The sequence below is a fragment of the Neltuma alba genome, unplaced genomic scaffold (genome assembly GCF_004799145.2).
Source record: "Neltuma alba isolate B1F8T4 unplaced genomic scaffold, ASM479914v2 tig00013394_pilon, whole genome shotgun sequence".
NCBI classification, from domain to species: Eukaryota; Viridiplantae; Streptophyta; class Magnoliopsida; order Fabales; family Fabaceae; genus Neltuma; species Neltuma alba.
Window position 1 is genome coordinate 25,702 of NW_021637654.1, and position 20,825 is coordinate 46,526.

A 20,825-nucleotide genomic window follows, 5' to 3' on the forward strand; every position below is an offset into this window, starting at 1 on the left:
TCCACTTGTTTGAACTTGCTTCTTTGACAAATATCTTTCCTTTCCTGCTTTGCTACATTCGGGGAAAAGTATATGAAAGTCTTCTCTGCACTCACTTTGTGTCCTGAAATGCCTTCAAATTCCTGTAAACATTTGGTAATTATTTCAATCTGTCTTACATTAGCCTCTGCAAAAAGAACAAGATCGTCAGCAAACATCATATGTGAAATTATTGGCCCTCTCTGACCTGCTCTCATTCCTCGCCAGTGTTTCTCTCTCACTCTATCCTGAATCATATGAGTAAGTTTTTCCATTCCGAGTACGAAGAGGTAGGGGGAGATAGGGTCTCCCTGTCTAATCCCTCTTGAGGTTTTAAACCCCTCTAATTTTTCCCCATGCCACAGAATATTGGTTTCAGCTGTGTTAATACAGCTAAGAATTCTTCTTTTTGTCTCTTCAGGGCATCCTATTTCTGTTAAGATTTTTCCAATAAACCTCCAACTTATCTTATCATAGGCTTTCTCTAGATCCACTTTTATCGCCATAAAACCTTTCTTCCCTTTCTTTCTCCTCATCGAATGAACTAACTCGTTGACAATAATAATGTTATCGTGGATATTCCTTCCTGGCACAAAGCTGACTTGATAGGGGGATATCACAGCGGGCAGAATCTGCTTAAGTCTTCTCACAATGATCTTAGAGACACATTTGTAGATCACATTGCACAGGGAAATGGGTCTTAGCTGAGTCACTTTCTCCGGGTTCTCCACCTTCGGGATTAGAGTTATCAAGGTTGAGTTGATGTCTTTCAGTTCTTCAGGCTTTTCCCACATCCTTCTTAAGGTTTTACAGACTCCTTCTCCCACAATATCCCAGTTTTTTTGGAAAAAGATTGCAGGATACCCATCTGGTCCAGGTGCTTTCGTCCCTCCAATTGACATCATGGCTTCTTTTATTTCCTCACTTCTCACAGCGGCATTTATAGTTTCCCAGTCCTCTTTTCTGATTTCTGGCCACCCATGTCTGGTTTCTATCCAGCCCCTTTCTTCATTCTCTTCTTGAAAAAGATCTTGGAAGTAAGTGTTGACCAGATTTCCGGTTTCTTCTTTGCCTTCAATTCTCTCATTTCTTTCATTCTTGAGACTGCTAACTCTATTCCTTCTTCTTCTCACATTAGTTTTTGTATGGTAGAACTTTGTATTTCTATCACCATCAGTTAACCAATTTGTTCTAGCTTTTTGAAACCAAAGTATCTCCTCTTGTTTTAGCACTTCCTCCAATTCCAGCTGTAAACTTCTTTCCAATCCTTCTAGGTACCTACTGTTTCTTTCAGCCAGGTATCTTTGAATTCCATCTATTCTTCTTATTAAGTCTTTTTTCCTTCTGCTAACATGTCCAAACACGGAAAAGTTCCACTCTTTCAAACTGCCTTCTAAGTTTACTAGTTCCACCTGTGCTTCCCTATCACCATTCCAGTTCTCCTTTAAAAACTTTTTAAACTCATAGTGCCTCAACCACATCGCTTCAAATCTGAAGGGTCTTTGATTTCTATTATTAGGGGGGCTGTGCAGGTGAATAAATAAAGGGTGATGATCAGAATTAATCCGCGGTCCTATCCTCACGATTGCTTCAGAAAACTCATTTCGCCAGGCAGCATTCCCCAGAGCTCTGTCCAGTTTCTTGTAAACTCTACTTGCTGTGTGGATCAGAGGCCCTCTCCAAGTGTATCTTGGGCCTTCCGAACCCAGATCTATCAACTGACATCTATTTATGTTATTCAGGAACCGCCTACATTTTCTTTCAATCGGCACACTTCCACCTCTCTGTTCACTTGGGTTTTTGATGTCATTGAAATCTCCCGCTACAAGCCAAGGATTATGGTTCCCGTGGGAAATTCTTTCTAAATCATTCCACAGAGTCTTCCTCTCCATTTCCCTGGGGCTAGCATACACCGCAGTGAAAAGCCAAGGTTGCTTTGTCATACCAGTAATACGCCCATGAAGGTATTGTTTATTTCCTTCTATCATGTTAAACTTTATGTCATCACCATTCCACAGTATCCAAATTCCTCCTGACATTCCTTGTGCGTCAATAATGCAGCTATTGCTAAACCCCAAACGTTTAATAACATTTCGGGCTTTTTCACCATTGCAACGTGTTTCCACAAGAACAACCATACTCGGTCTCATTCTTTTAACTAAGTCTTTTAGCGTACTACCAAACTTCTTACTGGCAGCACCTCTAACATTCCAGACAACTATCATTAAAACTACAAGAGAAACGGACCTAATTACTGGTACTTACATCTCTTTGCATCCTTGTCTCTGCATTTCGGCCTCTTCCTTTGTAGGAATATACTCCTGCGTCGGTTTGTTCCCTTCTTCTTGACCCACTATCCTACTTAATTCTCCTGGGTCCAGTGGGTTTCCATCTTCTGTCTCCATTGGATCAATTTGATTATGTTGTTGATCTGTTTGTATTTGAATGGCTTTTGGGCTTGGTTCAGCTTGTCTTATGTTTCGGCCCATACTTGACTTCTTCTGATCCACTTGGCCCATTTCTGTATCTTCTCCCAAAGTACCCCTGGTGGCTTCTTTGTAACTCTCGGCCCCAGACTCTTTCTTTTGTTGGCTCCCTTCCCCATCGCTGTCTTTACCCATTATATCCCTTCCTTTTGTACTTTTTGAACTCTCCTTTAATTTTATCTCCACGTCACCCTTCAGTGTCTCCTCTTTTCTAGATTTTCCTCCCTTCCTCTCTGTCATCTCTTTCACATTTTTTCCTCTGCCTGTCACTTCCATCCTTCTTATCTCTTTCTCCTCTACACTCCTCTTCTGGTCACTGTTTTTCTCCTTAGACTTTAGGTGTTCCTTCTCCCTCGCCTCCCTTCCTAGTAACTCATTGGGATCGCCTCCTTCTCTCCTAGTCTCCTCAATCTCTAGAACAGCATACCTCGAGCTGCTACCTACCGCCGTTTCTTTCCTACCTTCTCTTCCTGCCCCATCTGACACCTTTCTGTCTTTAGGTAGGTTCTTCCTTCCCCTTTTCGGCATCTGTGCAACCATCCATTCTCCAAATTGGTTCGTCGGAGGGTTCGCCGGAGAAACTTCACTTTGGGCTTCTTTATCTCCTTCATAACCCTTTCCACCCTGGTTTTCCTCCTGGTTTTTACCAGCTGCTGTATTCTCTTTCTGATTCAATCTCGAAGGACACCGTTCTGTAGCATGGCCGAACTTCCCACACTGGAAACAAATCATATGCAAACCCTCATATTCAATCTTTAGCCAGTTTCCATCTACTACGTATGAGGGTAGCAGGGGTACACTGAGGTCGATTTCCACGCACATCCTTGCAAACATTGTTCTTGCTCGGGTAAGCGTCATTTCGTCGACCTTGATTGCTCTCCCAATTTTATTTCCCAGGCTGTAGAAAAATTTCTTATCGTAATAGTCCCCTGGTAGACCAGGTAGTCGGACCCAAACAGCCAGGTTTTGTATCTTCTCCCTCCATGGGTTAAAATTCCGCTTCCAGGTCTGAACCGTGAGATAGTGGTTCTGAATTAGCCAAGGACCTCCTTCTAATGCAAAAAAATAGTCATCTAAGGCCTGGAATGTCGCAGTCATGAATCCGTTTCCTATGTCATTAATCTCCACCTTTCCTGTCTTTCCCCACATTACCTGGATTTTCCTTCTCATTTGCATAAATCCGAGAGACCCACCTAGAAGTTTGATGATAAGGGTGTTCTCCCATTTCTTCTCCAATCTCCTCCTTTCGTCTTCAGAGAAGTTTATGCATGGCCCTTTTACTGTATCAGTAATCGTGACTCCTTTCATCAGTTCTTCCTGGTTGAAATACAACAGACTTCCATCCCAAACTTCCTCTTCTTCCCTCTGTCCCTCATGTTTCCTCCCATTTTCCTTCTGCGGTTTCAGTGCTTCTCTATATGAGAGTGTCTCTTCCCTCCGACTTCCCATTTCCACATCCTCTTCCATCATCCATGTCTCCTCTCTCACTGCCAAAGATATGTCCCCTGTAAAATTTCCTTTGACTCTTTGCACTTTTCCCCTCTCATCTTTCTTCTCTTTCTCTTCTTCCATTATTTGTCTTAAGTTTGGACAGGCTGTTGAAACCGTAGTTCCCTCGCTATCCTTCGTACTCAGAATGTTGCTCGTTAAGTCTTGGTATCCGACCGGTGTCCCGTGAGGTCGATCCGGTGGATGATCTTGGGTCCCACAATCTTGTAACATTTCACACACTAATCGGAGCTTCTCTCTCTATCTCTAACTTTTCGTTTCTTGATCCATAGTATGCTTTTAATGAGCTAACTATATCATCTTTTTTTAACTTTTGTTTAGGATGAGCTTCTTTGATTTTGTCTAACTCACTTGTCTAACTCTATTTAAATATAAAGTAAAACTTATGACATAGTCATTATAGAAAAAGTATTAACTTATTTATTAAAATTTTATAATATATATATATACAAATTAATACGTATCTGTTGGTTCAGTCATTAAAATTTTTGTTTTAATATGAGAAATATATTTTGTTTATTTTAATATATAACTGGTTTAAATAAATACAATTTTAAAATTTGATTTAGGATATATATTTTTATTTATTTTAATATCATTAGAGATTGAGGTATGAGTTGAGAGCGAGTGAAAGATTGAAAGTGAAATTTAAAGAGGAAGAATTATTATTTGTAGGCTTAAACGAGCCAACCCATGACCCTACAGGGTTGACTTTTTTATTTTTCAGCTCTATAGAACTAGTTTTTTTAAATCTAAATTCTTTTTAAAAACCTCAAATTATAAGTCCCATCGGCCCATCCTCAACTTAAATAGGCCGACCTGACAGGTTTGATCCGTTTTCTCCTAACACGCTTGGTCTGTTTTCTTGGCTTTGTCAACGACGTAGTATTTATTATCATGCCAGCATATGGTTAGTGATGACGCATTCCAGAAAAGAGGGACATCATTCATCGTATTTACGGAGAGGTACGGAATTGACTATACCTGCTTTTATGTTTCTCTCTCTCAACTGCCACAACCACCAATCTGCTCTGCCTTTTCGTTTTTCTTCCCAAAAAAGAAAAAAAGGTCGTGATCGATAATTCTCTTTTCAAAATGTATATGATAATTGCTTGTTCGGAGGCGCAACTTTTTTCGATAATTAAGAAAAGATTAATCAACCTGAAGTGAGAAAACATGAAGCTCGATTCACAATTATGAGTCTGCTGTGCACAAACAATATATATATATATATATATATATATATTCACAAAGGGGATCGAAGAGAGCTATAGAGATAACACTGGGGCAAAATGAGTCTCGCTTTATTTCACCACATCGACTTAATTTACAGTATACGTACAAATCGAAGTGTATATAGTGAAGATGAACCGCTCCCAAAATGAATACACAGCTTTTTGGGTGTAATCTTACTCACGTTTCTCTGCAATGGTGAACCAAGGATGCCCTGTTCAAAACCATCCCAAAAACACCTCATTAATTACAAAAATCATGCATCCCAACTAGTAGTTAATATTATTTCCATCATCATCATCATCACAATATCCCATATAAGAATCTTAATATCATGACATGAGGGAGAAAAACAAGCGAATCATATTAAAACATACTCAGAACTTCCTCAGCCGATATCCTTCTGCAGTTGTCTTTGCAGAGCATTCTTCTGAGCAGATCCTTGGCCTCTCGCGACACCGACTCAAAATACTGTCTAGGGAATCTCAAGTTACCTCTAAGAACAGCCTCAAAAATCTCCACCTCGGTTTCGCCGTCGAACGGCGGATTCCCTGATAACATCATGTACAGTATCACACCGCTGCTCCACACGTCCACTTTCTCGCTGTACTCTCTGCCGGCCACCACCTCCGGCGCCACGTAGTACGGCGTACCAACCACCCCGCTCATCAGCTCCCCCTTCTTGAAAAACTCAGCCGACCCGAAGTCGGCCAGCTTGAGCCGGCCCTGCTGGCCCGCGAACATTATATTCTCGGGCTTGATATCGCGGTGAGCCACGCCGACGCGGTGGCAGTGGGACACGGCTTGCATGAGCTGACGCATTATCCGACAGGCCTCTGATTCGGGTATGACAATAGTGCCTTGTGCAAAGCGTCGGAGCATTCGGTGGAGATCGGCGCCGTCGCAGAGTTCGAAGAGCATGTGGAGGTGGGTGTCGTCCTCGTAGACCTTGTGGAGGATGACGATGTTAGGGTGAGGGTGGAGGAGCTGGACGATCTTGGCCTCGTTGGAGAGGCATTGGGCGTCCAGAAAGTCGCCGGCCCCGACCACAAGTTTGTCGATGGATTTCACGGCGAACAAATCGTCGGCGTTGCTCCGGGAAGCGCACTTATAGACAGTGCCGAATCGTCCCCGTTCCAGCTCCATTAATAGGACAAAATCTCGCTGCAGGTCTTTGCTCATCTTTGTTTCTTCTTCTTAGGCTTAGCTAGCGCGCCATAACCAGATGGCTTTCTCGGTGATCCGAGTTCATTAACGAGGAACTCTCGCTAGCCTCATTTATATGAGTTTGTTTGTTTTTATAAAATAATATAAATATTCAAATATAAGGATTTCAAATCTAATATGATACTCCTTCCGTTCCTTATTATAAGAGACAAATAACCGAATTACGTTGATAAAAAAAGTAGTTAAAATTAGTTAAGAACAATCAATGTATAAAAAATATAATTTTTTCCCAAAAATGCCCTTATTAATAAGGAGAGAGAGCATGAGAGAGAACAATTAAATTATTAAAAGAAAGAGAAGTAGGAGGGAGAGAGAGTGTGAGTTGGAGACAATAAATATGGGTAAAATAGAAAATCAACACAAAAAAGTAAAGATAACTTTTAAGTGTCTCTTATATATAGAAACATGCCATAAGTATCAAATGTCTCTTATAATAAGAAACGGAGGGAGTATTATATAATCCCGTATTGGAAAAACATATATTATCTGATTTCACTTTTTGTCATGAACGGTCCCTTGATTAGACAAGATCATTAGATATGGAGAATCGTCGCGTATTTCTTTCTATATATGCGATTTTTGCCTGCAAAAAACAATTCGTTTATTTTTTTTATATTTCTATTTGTTTCGCTTCCTTGGTTTCAATCCTGATAAATTTTAATTATTAAAATTCAGTTTGCTTATTTTTTAAAGAGTATACAAAATACGACTTCATTGTAAACTAGTGAAGAACTGGAATACAATAAGTATAGAAAAGGAAAAGGGTGAACGGATAAGATGGTTTCGTTTTCAGTTGAATGACTCTTTCGAAGAGTCTCATGAATGACTCTTGGGGGAAGCAAAGAGCAGAAATCATAAAGACAATAATGTTACAATATGCATTAGGTCATTAGCCAGGATTAATTTATTATTATAGATTTGGAATCAGTTCATTTTTTTATTTTTTACATAAATGATCTATCTTTAGGATTGAGATGTGATTAGGTGAAATAACTATAAAATACCAAAAAAGAAGCTACATAAACATTTTTAATTATATTAAACAATATATATTGTTCTTTGAGCTTACGATTTCTTAAAAAATTTTAAATTATATAGAATTTTCTTTTACTATTCAAATGCAAACATATTTTTAAATGCGAATTAAGTTATTTTAATTTTATTGAAACGGCATAAATATTTTTTATTTTTGAAAATAAACAAAATATCTTCAGAAATAAAAGAATGTAATCTTAGCAACGCTTAATCGAGATATGCGTAATTTACTCTTTTACTATAGAAAAATGTATATGCATTTTAAAAACAAGGAAAATTTATTTTGTTTATTATTTTATTTCACAAACGTGATTTTTTAAAATTTTTTGTAAGTCTCAGGAAAAAATTATAGAGCATACTATTCAATATTCACAAAATATTGGTAAAATAGTCTATTTTAAATAAGGTAAGCAATGGGGAAAGAATGACGTGTTGAAAGGGGTCCGATTTGCCTAGCACGAATATTTTATATGAGCATTCATAAAACCAGCCAATTGCTGAGTGTAAAAAATGTCTGTTTCTCAGAGAAAACAAATCCGTGTGTGATATTTGTTACGCCTTCTTTCTCATTGCTGCTGAGGCTTAATCAATGAATCGGCTATAGGAGTTTTTATAATTTAATTATATGATATAAATAACTTTTCAGGATTTATTTGGTGTAAAACATTATTTTATGAAGCTGCTATCATCGTATTATTCTTGACAAATAACAACACTTTTTTGAGGAAACCTTCTGTTTCGTCTCACTGTCAAATGACGTATTGTCGCCTTGACTCTGATTGAGGTGGTTGTCGACTTCTCGTCTGATTGTTTTGAAAAGAATCAAAATGTAAAAAAATTAAAAAAGGGGGTTTAAATATACTGCAACATATGAGCCAAATTATTCATCAACTGATCCACTCATATTTTGATTCAGAATATTATACTACCTCCACTTCTGATTATAAAATTTTATTTATAAATTACAAACAAAATCTTATAATTAGAACCCAAAATCTATAAATAAGATCTTATAATTAAGATTAAAACTAATATTTAACACCTAGCATATGCTCGGTTTTAAACCACTAAAACCAAAATTTCCAACGTAAAAACCAAGCGCACTACTAGAGATTGTCCAAATAATGACCTGCTCGGCAGCAGGATACAAGGATCTTTATTGTTTTGTTTTGTCCCACGCTCAAGAAAGCTCGTAAAAGTCTGATTAACTTCTAATACAACGGTGGCATTAGCATACCTGTACTTAATACATTTCTATCTTGAAGTTATAGATTTCATACGTCTCGCGCTTTTTGATCCCAAAATCTAACCTCAAACCTATAAATATATATATGTATATATGTTTACAGTTTACGTCAACCTCAGAATATACACAAGGAAAATAAGCTAACTCGGTCTTATACAACAGAACAGACTATAAGGCAGCACTTGAATACAGCAAAATATGTTACTCTCCCAGTACGCGATGCAGCCTCTCCAGTGAAATTCTGTGAAAAGCATTAACTTCCGATGGTTCCTGCATTGTAATTACGCATTATTAGGATCTTACACCAAAAGCCAAAAGAAACTCCATTCTGCAACCGCAAATAAAAATCAATTTTTTCAACAGTAATAGATTAATAATTTAAATCCGATGGTTCCACAAAGAATGGCAGCGTGGAGAAAGGAAAACTAAACTAACAATAACACTTTGATCCTAAACTGCTGGGAACTGAAAAATCAGTCTTCCCAACACCCTCAGACAATTTGACCAGAAATTAACATGCAACCAGTTTTGTATTTTCAGGGACTAAACATTTTTAAGAGACTTAAAACTAAATAGGTCTAACAAGCAAATCATATATACAAACTCTCTCAGAGATTAACTTTCCAAGAACTATTTTCTAGGTATTTCTCATGAAGTTAACTTCCTAGAGAGGATGATTAATTGGACCAAGCAAACGATAAGTGTCCTAGAGATGCTTTCTGAGATTTCTAACAAGGTGAAAAGACTATCTTTCATCTAAGTCCCTACTTTTTTTTCAGAATATGAGTTGTGAGGCAGCATACCGTCTTTACTTGAACTCTGCTCCATGTCAATCTGTTCTTGCCATGGCCGCTTCAGTTCAGAAGATGATGAACACTGTTGGGGAACAGAAAATGTACATGTACTAGCACAAGTTGCACTCTTCTGCTTCTTACTAGAAGAAGATTCACTCGTAGAGCACATACCTTGATCATTGCTGGATACCTCTGCGTCATTTTTATGGTTCTGTAAACTACTCTGGTTTTGTACCCCTTCTTCCATACCTTTTGATCTTTTCTTATCAAGAGAAACAACATTCTTGGGATTCTGAAGTGTTGGCACTTTCTGATCATTTGATGAAATAGAAGCGCATGGAGTCTTCTTCAAGACAACTTTTGGAATGGCCGAATTTTGAACAACATTGGTGTTATCAACAACTACTTCATTCGTCTCATCTGAGCTCCCTGCCTCAGTTTCCCACATCTTGAATATTGCTTCTGTCAGCCGTTGCCTGGCCAAATCGACCTCAATTATTGGTTTTGGATAATTTAGACCCAACTCTACACCTGCTGCTCTGAGCACAGTAAGTGGTGCATCCCAAGGATGATGGATCCATTCAGTTGGCATTCTTGCTAACTCAGGCAGCCAGTGCCTTACATATTCGCCCTCCGGATCAAATTTAACCCCCTGAATCTGTTCCCAAAAAAAGAGCCAAAAGGGAAATAGTAAGAGTGTTTACTTCAATATTTTGGAAGCTTTTTGGCCCTGAAAGACCAGAATTTACTCCTTAGATATGTAGCCAGCAAGGGGCCAAACAAAATTTACAATCTTTTAAGCATAAAAGCCAATAGTAGTCTTAAGAATCTAGAGGGACAGAATCTTAGCAACGTTTTATTCCCCATACATTACAACCACTACAATTTCTCAAAATCCATAATGATATCCCCTCTACTACATGAATAAGAGCTAATGCGCAAATATGGTTTAACGGCTACATTTATTAGTGCTTTGAAGCTGATATGCAGACCCTTCAGCTTGTGTTAAACTCGTCAATAATCAAACACGTAGCGAAAGTAAGAAAACATGGCCAAAAAAAATGCCAAAGCATATGATTTGATGAAGCTATTCACATTTTGCCAACTACCTAAGCTTAAAAATGAGAAGCAATTATGAACATTGGATAATCTTCTCTTGAATGTCATGAGGCCATCTGCATAATATTTTAATACAAGAAACCGTAACACACCTCTGGATTGTCCATGCGCTCGAGCTCATGACCATCTGGTAAACTCCCGGAGATATACTGCCAGCCCAAGATGTCACATTCAAGGTCTGCATCCAAAAGCGTGTCCCAGAAATATTTCATTCCCCATCTCCAGGGAAGAAGCAAGAATTTCACGGCAAAACTAGAAACTATCACCCGTATTCTATTGTGTATCCATCCTGTTGCCCAGAGTTCTCTCATCCCTGCATCAACTAAAGGGTAGCCAGTCCTGCCCTGCCTCCAAGCCTTAAAATTGGCCAGATCAGAATTCCAAGGAAAAAATCTTAAGTTCCCAAGCAATGGTCTCTCATGAGTGAACGGGAAATTGAAGCAAAGATAACGTGAGTACTCTCTAAGTCCAAGGGCCCTGAGGAAAAGTGTGACACTCTGTTCACCTGTGATGTTTCCTTCATTTGCCCATAATATCTGTTTCATGCGTGCCAATTGAAATACTTTCCTTGCACTCAATTCTCCAAAATGAAGATATGGAGACAGGAGTGAAGTGGAGTCTCCACCAACCTTTAGTCTATTCTTTAAGTAGTGAAGTAGGTGGTGTTCAATAATTCAGTTAAAGCCTTATCAGCATTGCTCCAACCTGGGGACCATGCTCTCCCTAATAACGCATTGCTGGACTTTTCTAATTCGTCTTCAAGTTCTAGTTCCTCAATTGAACATTTCTTAACTGCACCTGCCATCAACAAAGGAAGAGAAAACAAAATTTCACCAGACATATTTTCTGCTACACTAGATGTTTTTCTCTCAAATTGATATCTCAATCTGACAGCAAAATGATATATGAAGAGAAAAGTATGATCACATCAGTGCCAAATCTCATAATATTACCGCCTAAAAAGTAAGACCACAATACTAACTTTTATACCAAAAGAAGATACTGCTTATCGTAAGGCTTTCTTACCCACATTAGTTAAAACTTATATATTTGACAGTAACCTGGCCAGCCAGCCGTATTATACGAAGAAGAATCAATTCATACTAACTTGCATTTATAGTTATACCTTTAGCTGGAATTAGTTGCCAAGGAGGAATAAGTGAAGCAGCTGCCACTTGCTTTTGCAAGCATCTGTTCCAAAAAGGCTCAAAGGTTGTAAAAGCGTGACCCATCTCATCATATATCTCCCACGGTTCATACAACAAATCCCCATTGTAGCTTTGCACAGATAGACCAATTTCGACTAGTGTTTCTTTGATGTTGTGATCTCGGACAAGTGAAACAGGATCTGATAAAATAATTAAGGCAAGGAATAGATATCAGATACCTCGCACATTCTGGTGGACAAATAGGTTATGACACTATTTAGGTCGTAACAAAGCACTACTGTAAGTTGCTTCAGATGATATTTTGTTAGATAAAGTGGTTCTTTTAGAAAAAAAGAAAAAGTTGTTTGTCTACTATATGATGTCCTGCAAGGAAATGCCATGCATTTAAAGGATGAATGAATATTTCCTCCTCGACTAGTTTGGACTAACACTCACTAATTTACTCAGCATGACAGCAACACTTGCAACACGTACGCCTTACAAGCATGGTGTTTCAATGAACAAACCAATTCATCGTATACATAATGCACAGTAAGGAACTATTTAGGGAATCGAAGCATTATCCTCCAAGCTCACATTGACCAAATAAGCATTATTCATTTTGCAAATAAGCAATTTTGACCTAAATATATAGCCAGATGTGACACTAATTATTCAAGCTGTGGTGTAGCAGTGACCACTAACCATGTGAATGTGCAGCAAATCAAGTTCTGCTTTAGGAAACTCCAGTCCGTCACAGATCATTTTCCACTTCAAGCAAACACTCACCAAGGATTTTTGAAATTCAACGTTTGGAGATGTACTGTTTCTAGTTTTGGAAACTCATAAACTTAGTGCTTCGTTAACATCTCATCACAATACATCTCCGAGTCTTTTGTCATTCCTAATCAAACGTCACTAGTAACTTAGTTGTATACAAAGCAAAGTTTTCAAGTCTTGATTAATATGCCTTAGGAAACGGAACGATATTTCAACAGAATTTTAATAACTAAATAAATTTGTCCTCCATTGGAGAATAAAGAGAAAAAAACAAAAGCGGTGGGAAGAGGCTTTTTTTTTGGGGGGGGGGGGATTGTCTTACTTTATACCACAATGTTTCATCCAACTTTTCCTTTCCCAGTTATGGATGTGATGTTCATTTACTTCTACTGATCACATATTCAAGGAATTGTTATAAGCCAAAAGGTAATGACAACAGAAAATATCACGAGGACATTCAGAATTGCCAATCTAGGATTGCCCTCAAGTACTATCCTACCTAGAATCCCTATCCTCAATCTCTAAACTGTTAAAATGAAATGCTCCTTCTTTTCCTTCAACCTCTAACTTTGGGAGATCCAAAATTTTAATGGTTTCGGGTATGGATCAGGAAGCAATTCAAACCACGCTAAAGCAGTAGAAAGTTGAAACTACCTTCTAAACACCAGTACTTACCGTAGAGATGATTAAACACTACTTTTGTCGCTTGAATAGCATTTATACACTCCAAAAGAGCTGCAAGAGTACTGTGAGTTTTGATCAGCACAAGTTCGGCTCCTAGTGATTTCAGCGACTGACTTAATGGGCAAGTGAATGTTTCAGCCACCATCTTGACACTCGGCCTGGATAAAACTGTCCCTCCTCGGTAGGACACCATATATAGACAGGAAGGACAGAACCCTCCCTGGCAGCGGCAGCTAATGCAGGATTATCCTCAATCCTGAGGTCCCTCCTAAACCATACTATAGTCCTGTTACATCCCATATTGGCTAATCAAGATTTTCATGGCAAACCAAAGCTTTAAATAACATAATTCTCGGGGCAGCTTGTCCACAGGTTCTCTGTCACCCAGCAACAAGCACAACTTCCACTCAGAGATCCATTTTGATATCGCCACAAGATCAAAGCATATTAAAATGATAGCTCTGCCACAGGCTGCCGACCCTTGAATCTGATATTTTGCAGCACGGAAAATCAAATCACTTCCAAATAGACTCAACACGCAGATATGAGACCAACGGGGATCTTATCTGGACATTAAACTTCAGTGTCAATTTGTCTTCCATAAGGCATCCAATCTAAATCCAACTGAGGGACCCCTTCCCAGCATGTCTCAGTCTCAGCAATTGAAATCCCACAAATTGGGGGGAGGGGGTGGATAAATGAATGGAAAATCTCCAATTATTAGATTCCAGAAAAGATTTCTCTGAGATCCAACAAACACAGTAACCTAAAGAATAAAATTCTGCTTCGTACCACAATTATTAAAAGATTTTACAAAAAAAAGAACATTATCTATCAGCAACTTGTGCTGGAAATTATGTCAAACAGTACGTAAACAGAACCTTGATGATAAAAGAAGACGGCGACTGAGGAGTTCTAAACTCAGCCCCCAAACCCGCTTCTAGCTCCTGCTACAGAAAGGGGACAATAAATCAAAAACCCATAGAGCCAATTATACACCGGGGCATGAAAGTATAGGCGAAGATGATACTAGGAAGCACCAAATCACATGGAATTATCTAAGATTATAGGCTAAGTTAACCCATACTGTGCGTTGGCATCAAAGTCAGATGAGCCCGAGTCATGAAATGTCTTTTTGCGAGAGTTGTAAGGATGTAATTAGTGAGATCACGTGGGAGGTGATAGTGGGTGACAGGTACATAAATTTTTTCTATCGTGAACAAAAGGCGAACGGAGAGGGAAAAGATAAGAACGGATCTTGGGCAAGAAGCAGACTCATCACTTCCCTCTCACATAAAAAGACAAAGTTTTTACCACAGTATCCCCGACTATCGTGCGAATGAAAATGAGTCTTGAATTGCGGGATTTGGATCTACCGCGATGTGACTCGGACGAACGATTGAGTGGAGGAGTCCAGAAGCAAAAGAATCGGGACTAGTACCTAGTCCATCTATGGTTAATCTATGGTTAATAATTACCTAGAAGTCTTCTATAATTAATTATATCAGGAAAATAAATGAGACCACGACCCTTCTTTCTTAGCTGCTTAGAACTCAATTATCAATCTGATATCAGTGGAATTTACATTCGAGTACGTCAATAGATGAACATCACACGCGGACTGCTTATCTTGGTGCCGATTCCATTGCAATGTTTCTTTTCAAGTTTAGAGCTAAAATTGCACCTTCGTCCTGCAAAGTTGAGATCGCTCCATAATGTGTAAGTTTAATTTTGTGCTGATCAATATTCTGTAGCCTCATTTTACCACTTTCAAAAGGGCAAAATTGAAACAAAATCTAAATTTTTTATTATCAAAAAATTTGTTAGGGCCATTGTCTTGAAGGTGGGCTTTTAAAACTTGATTTTTGTGAGCTCTGCCTCTGGAGCGCAGTGGATTATAAGACCATAAGTTGACGGACTTTGTTCAAAAACGGTGCTTTCTTTTTTTGGGGCAAAGAAAAGGGCACCTTTACGGGTTGCTATTTTATAAAGTTGTTCTTGTCTCAGATTCTTTTTGCTGAGTAACAGTGAGAGGTCATAAGATACAACTGGAAGGGGAGAGTATGTTGCAAAAGGAGATATGCCCTTAGAAGATGGGTTTTGTTGTCCCACATCCTGTTTTGGGTAAGTATCAAACACAGATTCTTTCAGTGCAATTAAGAAAGGGATAGGCTGCTGTTTTTGCTCCTCATGTTCTCTCTGTGTTTCGTTTTTGTGCTTTTGGAATTTGGGTGGTGTATACTTTATATGCATACTTACCGTTTTATGTTCGAATTAGTTGTCAAATAATCCCTGTTATCTTTTTTTACCTTCAATTTTTAAAATTTATCATATTAAAATTTTCCTTATTTTTTAAAAATCAAATACGGGACTCGTAAGCTGCTTGGAGTTTAAAGTGAGTCACCTCATATTAACAGATAGTGAAATATACATTAGCAAGTTTTTGAAATCATTGCATATGCATTGATATATTGATATATTCGTATTGATAACTTGATATACATAAATTTTGCCTGAAAACAATTAGTTACTCCTCACTTTTTCATTTTTTTTGTCCCTGTACCGTTTTAAACGTTCTGGTTATGTTTTTAATATATGGAAGCGAATAAATATTATTTTAATAAAAGATTTAAAAATCAAACTAAGATATAACATTGATAAGAAATCTTCATATATTTAGAAACAATGAGAAGATAACTTATTTAAAATTTCGTAGTTTTCACTTATCATGTTTCAATTTGATCTTCATCAGATGTCAAGACGTTACTCGCAGTTTATTTTCATTATAAATAAATGAGGAAGCATTTTTAAGCACTTTGCTAAGAATAATAAATCAATTTCAAAAAATGTGCACGTCCGGGCATAATCTTCATATATTTAGAAACAATGAGAAGATAAATTACACTCTATCAATAAAATTCAGAAAAAAGAAAATAATTTAAAATTTCGTAGTTTTCACTTCTCATGTTTCGTTTTGATCTTCATAAGATGTCAAGACGTTACTCGCAGTTTATTTTCGTTATAAATAAATGAGGAAGCATTTTTAAGCACTTTGCTAAGAATAATAAATCAATTTCAAAAAATGTGCATGTGCGGGCGCAATATTGAAAGACCATTTGAGAAGCTGTAACCAGAGAACTTTTTCGGCCTGAACTGTAACCAAAGAACGAGCGGCCCAAATGTACTAATATTTCTTGGCGACAATGTCTAGTAACATTACTGTTATCATCCCCCAGAAACATCCCCCCCCCCCTCCAAAAAAAAAAATCCTTTAATTTTCTTTTGATCCGAACACAAACTTTATAGTTGGCCATAAAGAACACAATTCATAACCATTTACACACTCGTCAGTCGTCACCCCACTTCCGCTGTCTAACATTCCATTATATTATCATCAAACTCTACACCCCCAAAAAACGCAGCATCAAGCTTCCGCCCAAGCTGATAGTTAGCTGTCCCCATCAACATAAACATTGATTCCATAGAATACAAGTCCAATTTTCAATATTCAAAGTAGTAATATGCACCCGAGAAGCATCACAGTAAGGAAGAGCTCCAATTCCCCCAGCTATGGGGTCTGTAGGCCCAGGAGCCCCTAATCAGCCTTCACAGGTGTGGGTTATTTACTTCCTAAGTAAGCTATTCATATGCGATGCATCGAAACAGACAGACAACACAGTAAACTAGAAGTTCAAGGAACAAGTCAAATAAAGAGCAATCCTTCAGGTTGTTTCAGAGATATCCTAAGGACACCCTTTAAACGTGAGCCCTTGAGCCCAGCTTATTCTCAGTTTGCACGGTCCCTGAGGACTTCAAGATCCATCTCTGTAGGGTCTGTTGCCTGAATCTCATAATGTATGCCCTCCAATTCCCGTCTGAACCTGTCCTTGGATGTTGCGTACAGCATTTTTGCACGAATCCGGGATACAGAAGGAGACCTGTAACAATTGAATTAAAAAACCCATATCTAAGGCAATAAACTGGTCATATATGCGCCAAATTATATACAGCTTCAACCTGCTCTGATGTAAAGATAAAATTACGTCGCCTAACATACATGAAAGCTCGCACCCAAAATATTCCATCGTGAGATTAAATTGCCACCTGCAAGGAATATCTCACTCCCCACCCACCTTCCCCAAGCATGAAATGAAATGAACAGTAAAAACCAACCAAAAAACCACTGCGAAGCGCGACATCCTAGATTTTCAGCCAAGAATGAAGATTCCAACATTTATTGTCCTTCTTCCTAAACAACAGTAATAAGAGCAAGAACTAAAATTTGCTTTACTACAACAGAAGCAACTAGCGAAGAAAGCCCAAAAATAATCACAATACCAAAGAACCCCAATCAAATGCAAAACGAAGATGTGATTGATAAGATGGTTTGGGATCTTAAATGAAGAAACGACACAGCAATTCATGCGCAGGGAAAGGGTGAAAAAACTCTAATGTGAATCAGGTTTCAGGTCGTGGGAACAGAAAACAACGAACTGATAAGACAAGGAATCTCAGCTTCTCAAGCACAAAAGAGGTAACACCAACTGGTAAACTTGTTTCCAGTACAAATTGCAGGCAAGGATTAGCATCCAATCAAAAGCAAGGTGGCATAAAATGGAAAAAAATATTCAGAATTCAGGTAGTGAGAAGACGAGAAAAGACCATACTAAACAAACAAAGGGTCTCAAGCACAAGAAAGGGATATAATGGTTGGTCAATAAAGCAAGATCACTGATTCCAATATACTTTTCAGTCAAACATTGGGCACCCAGTCAGAAAGGGTGATCAAGTTAAAATCGAGCATCTTTATCGAATATGGATGTGAAACATCAGCTTTTTAGAGTTCCACAACACGCCATTTTAAACCATTAAAACGTGTTAAGAAGACTTGTGGATCGTAATTATAAGACCTTTACTGCCATGCCATGTATTGCTGCAGATTGCACTCAACCAATACAGTGGACATTATTTATAGAACCATAATAGAACTTCCATGCCATATAAATTGTTTCCAAATCTTTAACAAATAGAACCATAATAGCAATACAATAGCGACACTACAGGTTCTTTGACTTGTGCAAAGCTTTGTAATTTCAGTATCTCCAAAAAAAAAAGGGGTTCAGCAAGTCACACTGATGCACTGTTCTTTACGTGGAAGAATTTGGGAATGACGAAGGTCTAAACTAAACAAAATGCAATCTAGAAAGAGAGCATTCATAGCATAGCAACATAAATGCGCAGAAATCTTTTATAACCCTGTACCAAAGGAATATAAAAGATAATCAAAATAGCATGAATATTATTGTGCGTGTAGATATAAATCAAATACATAACCTCAATAGCCCGATTAACAGAGGGTATGAACATCTTTGCCTATGTCAACTTTAGATCCCAACCAAACACACTCAATCAGTAAAACAAACATACAAGGATGAAGAAGTCAGGATCTCAAATTCATGAAACAATTTGTAATTCAGATTTGTCAGAACTTGTCATCAGTTCATCCTTCACCAATAGCACATACAAGGCAGACACGAAAAGTAGACTAAGAATTTGCATTTATCAGACTAGAATAGTATTGATGAGATCGTGAGCAAATAATGACATGACAGAATTGGAGCTTCATAGAGGAGTTGGATACTGTCATCTTCCATCCATTACCCATCAATCCATCTTTCAGGTGACTGAAGTGATTTCGGTGTTTAACCTTTCAGTTCAAAATAGTTGCTGTCTTTGACTTGCTTTACAAAAGTTGTCTATTTTGCAAGTCTTCAAAGCAAGTCAGGAACTAGATAAATGCACTGATTTAAACCAATAAATATCCAGTCAAGGTTAAATTTTTCTCCAGATGAATTTAAAATGCATCTTCTATGATTTTATGAGAAACTGTGTGACTAACCATGCGATGAAAAATATTTTGCTCTTTTGACAGTTCTCAGAAGTTACAAAGTCAAAGTCATAGACAGCATATCGGCAATCATTCTCAGGCAAGGAGGCAGTGAAATCATCATAGCTCTCAGCAGGGCCTCCTGTCTTCTCAACCACAACTTCTTTCTTTTTCTCATCAATCTTAAAAATGATATAGCGATGTACTTTCTTCCTCTGCAGCTCCAGGTATGTGCTTACACTATGCTCAGCAACACCCATGCCAGAAGAGGCATTTCCCTAAAATGAAGTCGCATATTAAATTCTTTGATCAGGGCCAAAAAATGATTATTAGAACTGAACGCGAAGGGAAAAAAATGTCTTAGAAAATAGAACCAAAGGTTCTGTCTGTCAATTCCTAGTCATATAGCACGAAGATCAGCATCACCAAACTTCATTGCAACTCAAAAGAGAAAAAATCGTTGTAGTGTATTAGGTACGAATGAAGCACGCACCAATCTTGCAAGCGATAGGATACATTTCAATCTGATATATTTAAATGATTTCTTAAAACTTCTGTGTCCTGAACCACTTAGATGTGAACCAATCAAAATGTTTCAATAATAATAAGGAAAACACCAAACCATAAGCAGGTCCCAGCTGCCGTGTGTGAATAAAAACCATCAAATTAGAGCAGGTTACATTAGAATTGCACTAGGAAAAATGAAATTAAGTTGCAGGGAAAAAGGATGCAGATAGTGAAAACCAGAATATCCACTGTCCCGAAAGCCCGATATCAATAATAATGTACACAGATAGCTTGTAAGTCGTAGCGTACTATCACCGCGTACGAGAACCTTCAATAAATCCAGTTTATGAGATACATTTAAAGTTTTCTACTAAGATCAACATCGATTGGAAGTCCATGATTAAAAAAGAAAATCGATTGGCAGTCAAGTCATCTAGCGTAGCAAGCGACATATTTAATTAAGCAGGCACCACACAAAAAGGGAAAATTTTCACTCCAGCACAGGAATCATAACAGAAGGACTGAGCTAAAACAAACAAAACTTGAGACAGAAAATCTGCAGTAGCAAGTAAATGAAAATCAGTCAGCGAACCCCTCTGAATGAGAGTAAGAAAGAAAAACATATCCATACAAGAGCAAATCAGGCCAGAAGCACTATAACTCAAGGAAAATTAAAACGATTGAAGCGCATTTCAAGATCTTCAACAAAAATTAGAAAAACAAGGATCAGAAGAGCTAGGAAGCAAAGGAAGCATACCCCTCCTACTCGGAATGCCATAGTTACAGGAACCAGCGAGCGAGTTGAGCAACCAACCACCGAGGAGAGAATGATAGTAGATTAAAATTCTAAATAATAGAGATAAATTATTGAGATGGAAAATATATTGTTAGGTTGGGAGAACAATGAGAGGACTAGAAAAGGAGGAAAGGAAAAAGAGGGGAGGAGTGAGAGAGAAGGAAGAAGAGCGTCGCTTTGTTATTTTCTGATAAAGAGGTTGAACCGTTGGACCGCCCCTATCCCTAATGCGTAACATCTGGTAAAAAATTCTGGTCACCCCGGGAGCACCCACGCGCTTCAACCCATTCGGAAGCTCTCGCTATGAGGCGTCCACGAGTGCTCTTATTTTCATTTAGAGCAAGCTATGCAAATTT

General features: G+C 38.1%; 2 protein-coding genes and 1 pseudogene across 2 annotated transcripts; all 3 read right to left on the reverse strand.

Moving 5' to 3' along the window:
- Positions 1-5,255: 5,255 nt before the first annotated feature.
- Positions 5,256-6,428, reverse strand: LOC114736980 (phosphoenolpyruvate carboxylase kinase 2-like). Its single transcript, XM_028924860.1, has 2 exons — positions 5,624-6,428; positions 5,256-5,460 (listed from the first exon to the last, which is right to left on the reverse strand). Exons 1-2 carry the CDS (start codon positions 6,426-6,428, stop codon positions 5,423-5,425), a joined length of 843 nt encoding a protein of 280 aa, XP_028780693.1. The 3' UTR covers positions 5,256-5,422.
- Positions 6,429-8,712: 2,284 nt separating this feature from the next.
- On the reverse strand, positions 8,713-14,447 carry LOC114736977 (cryptochrome-1-like; annotated as a pseudogene).
- A 2,107-nt stretch (positions 14,448-16,554) lies between these two features.
- On the reverse strand, positions 16,555-20,607 carry LOC114736981 (actin-depolymerizing factor-like). Its single transcript, XM_028924862.1, has 3 exons — positions 20,431-20,607; positions 19,179-19,444; positions 16,555-17,217 (listed from the first exon to the last, which is right to left on the reverse strand). The coding sequence occupies exons 1-3, from the start codon at positions 20,449-20,451 to the stop codon at positions 17,067-17,069; spliced, it is 438 nt and encodes a 145-aa protein (XP_028780695.1). The 5' UTR covers positions 20,452-20,607; the 3' UTR covers positions 16,555-17,066.
- Positions 20,608-20,825: the final 218 nt, after the last annotated feature.

Bases quoted from the DNA above. Each gene is read 5' to 3' on its own strand.
- LOC114736981 (XM_028924862.1), bottom strand. From the start codon at position 20,451: ATGGCATTCCGAGTAGGAGGG. The intron at 19,445-20,430 runs GTATGCTTCCTT...ACTTCATTTTAG, and splicing joins TGGCATTCCGAGTAGGAGGG to GGAAATGCCTCTTCTGGCAT. The intron at 17,218-19,178 runs GTTAGTCACACA...CAATTGTTACAG, and splicing joins AAAATATTTTTCATCGCATG to GTCTCCTTCTGTATCCCGGA.
- LOC114736980 (XM_028924860.1), bottom strand. From the start codon at position 6,428: ATGAGCAAAGACCTGCAGCGAGATTTTGTCCTATTAATGGAGCTGGAA. The intron at 5,461-5,623 runs GTATGTTTTAAT...GGTTTTGAACAG, and splicing joins ATCGGCTGAGGAAGTTCTGA to GGCATCCTTGGTTCACCATT.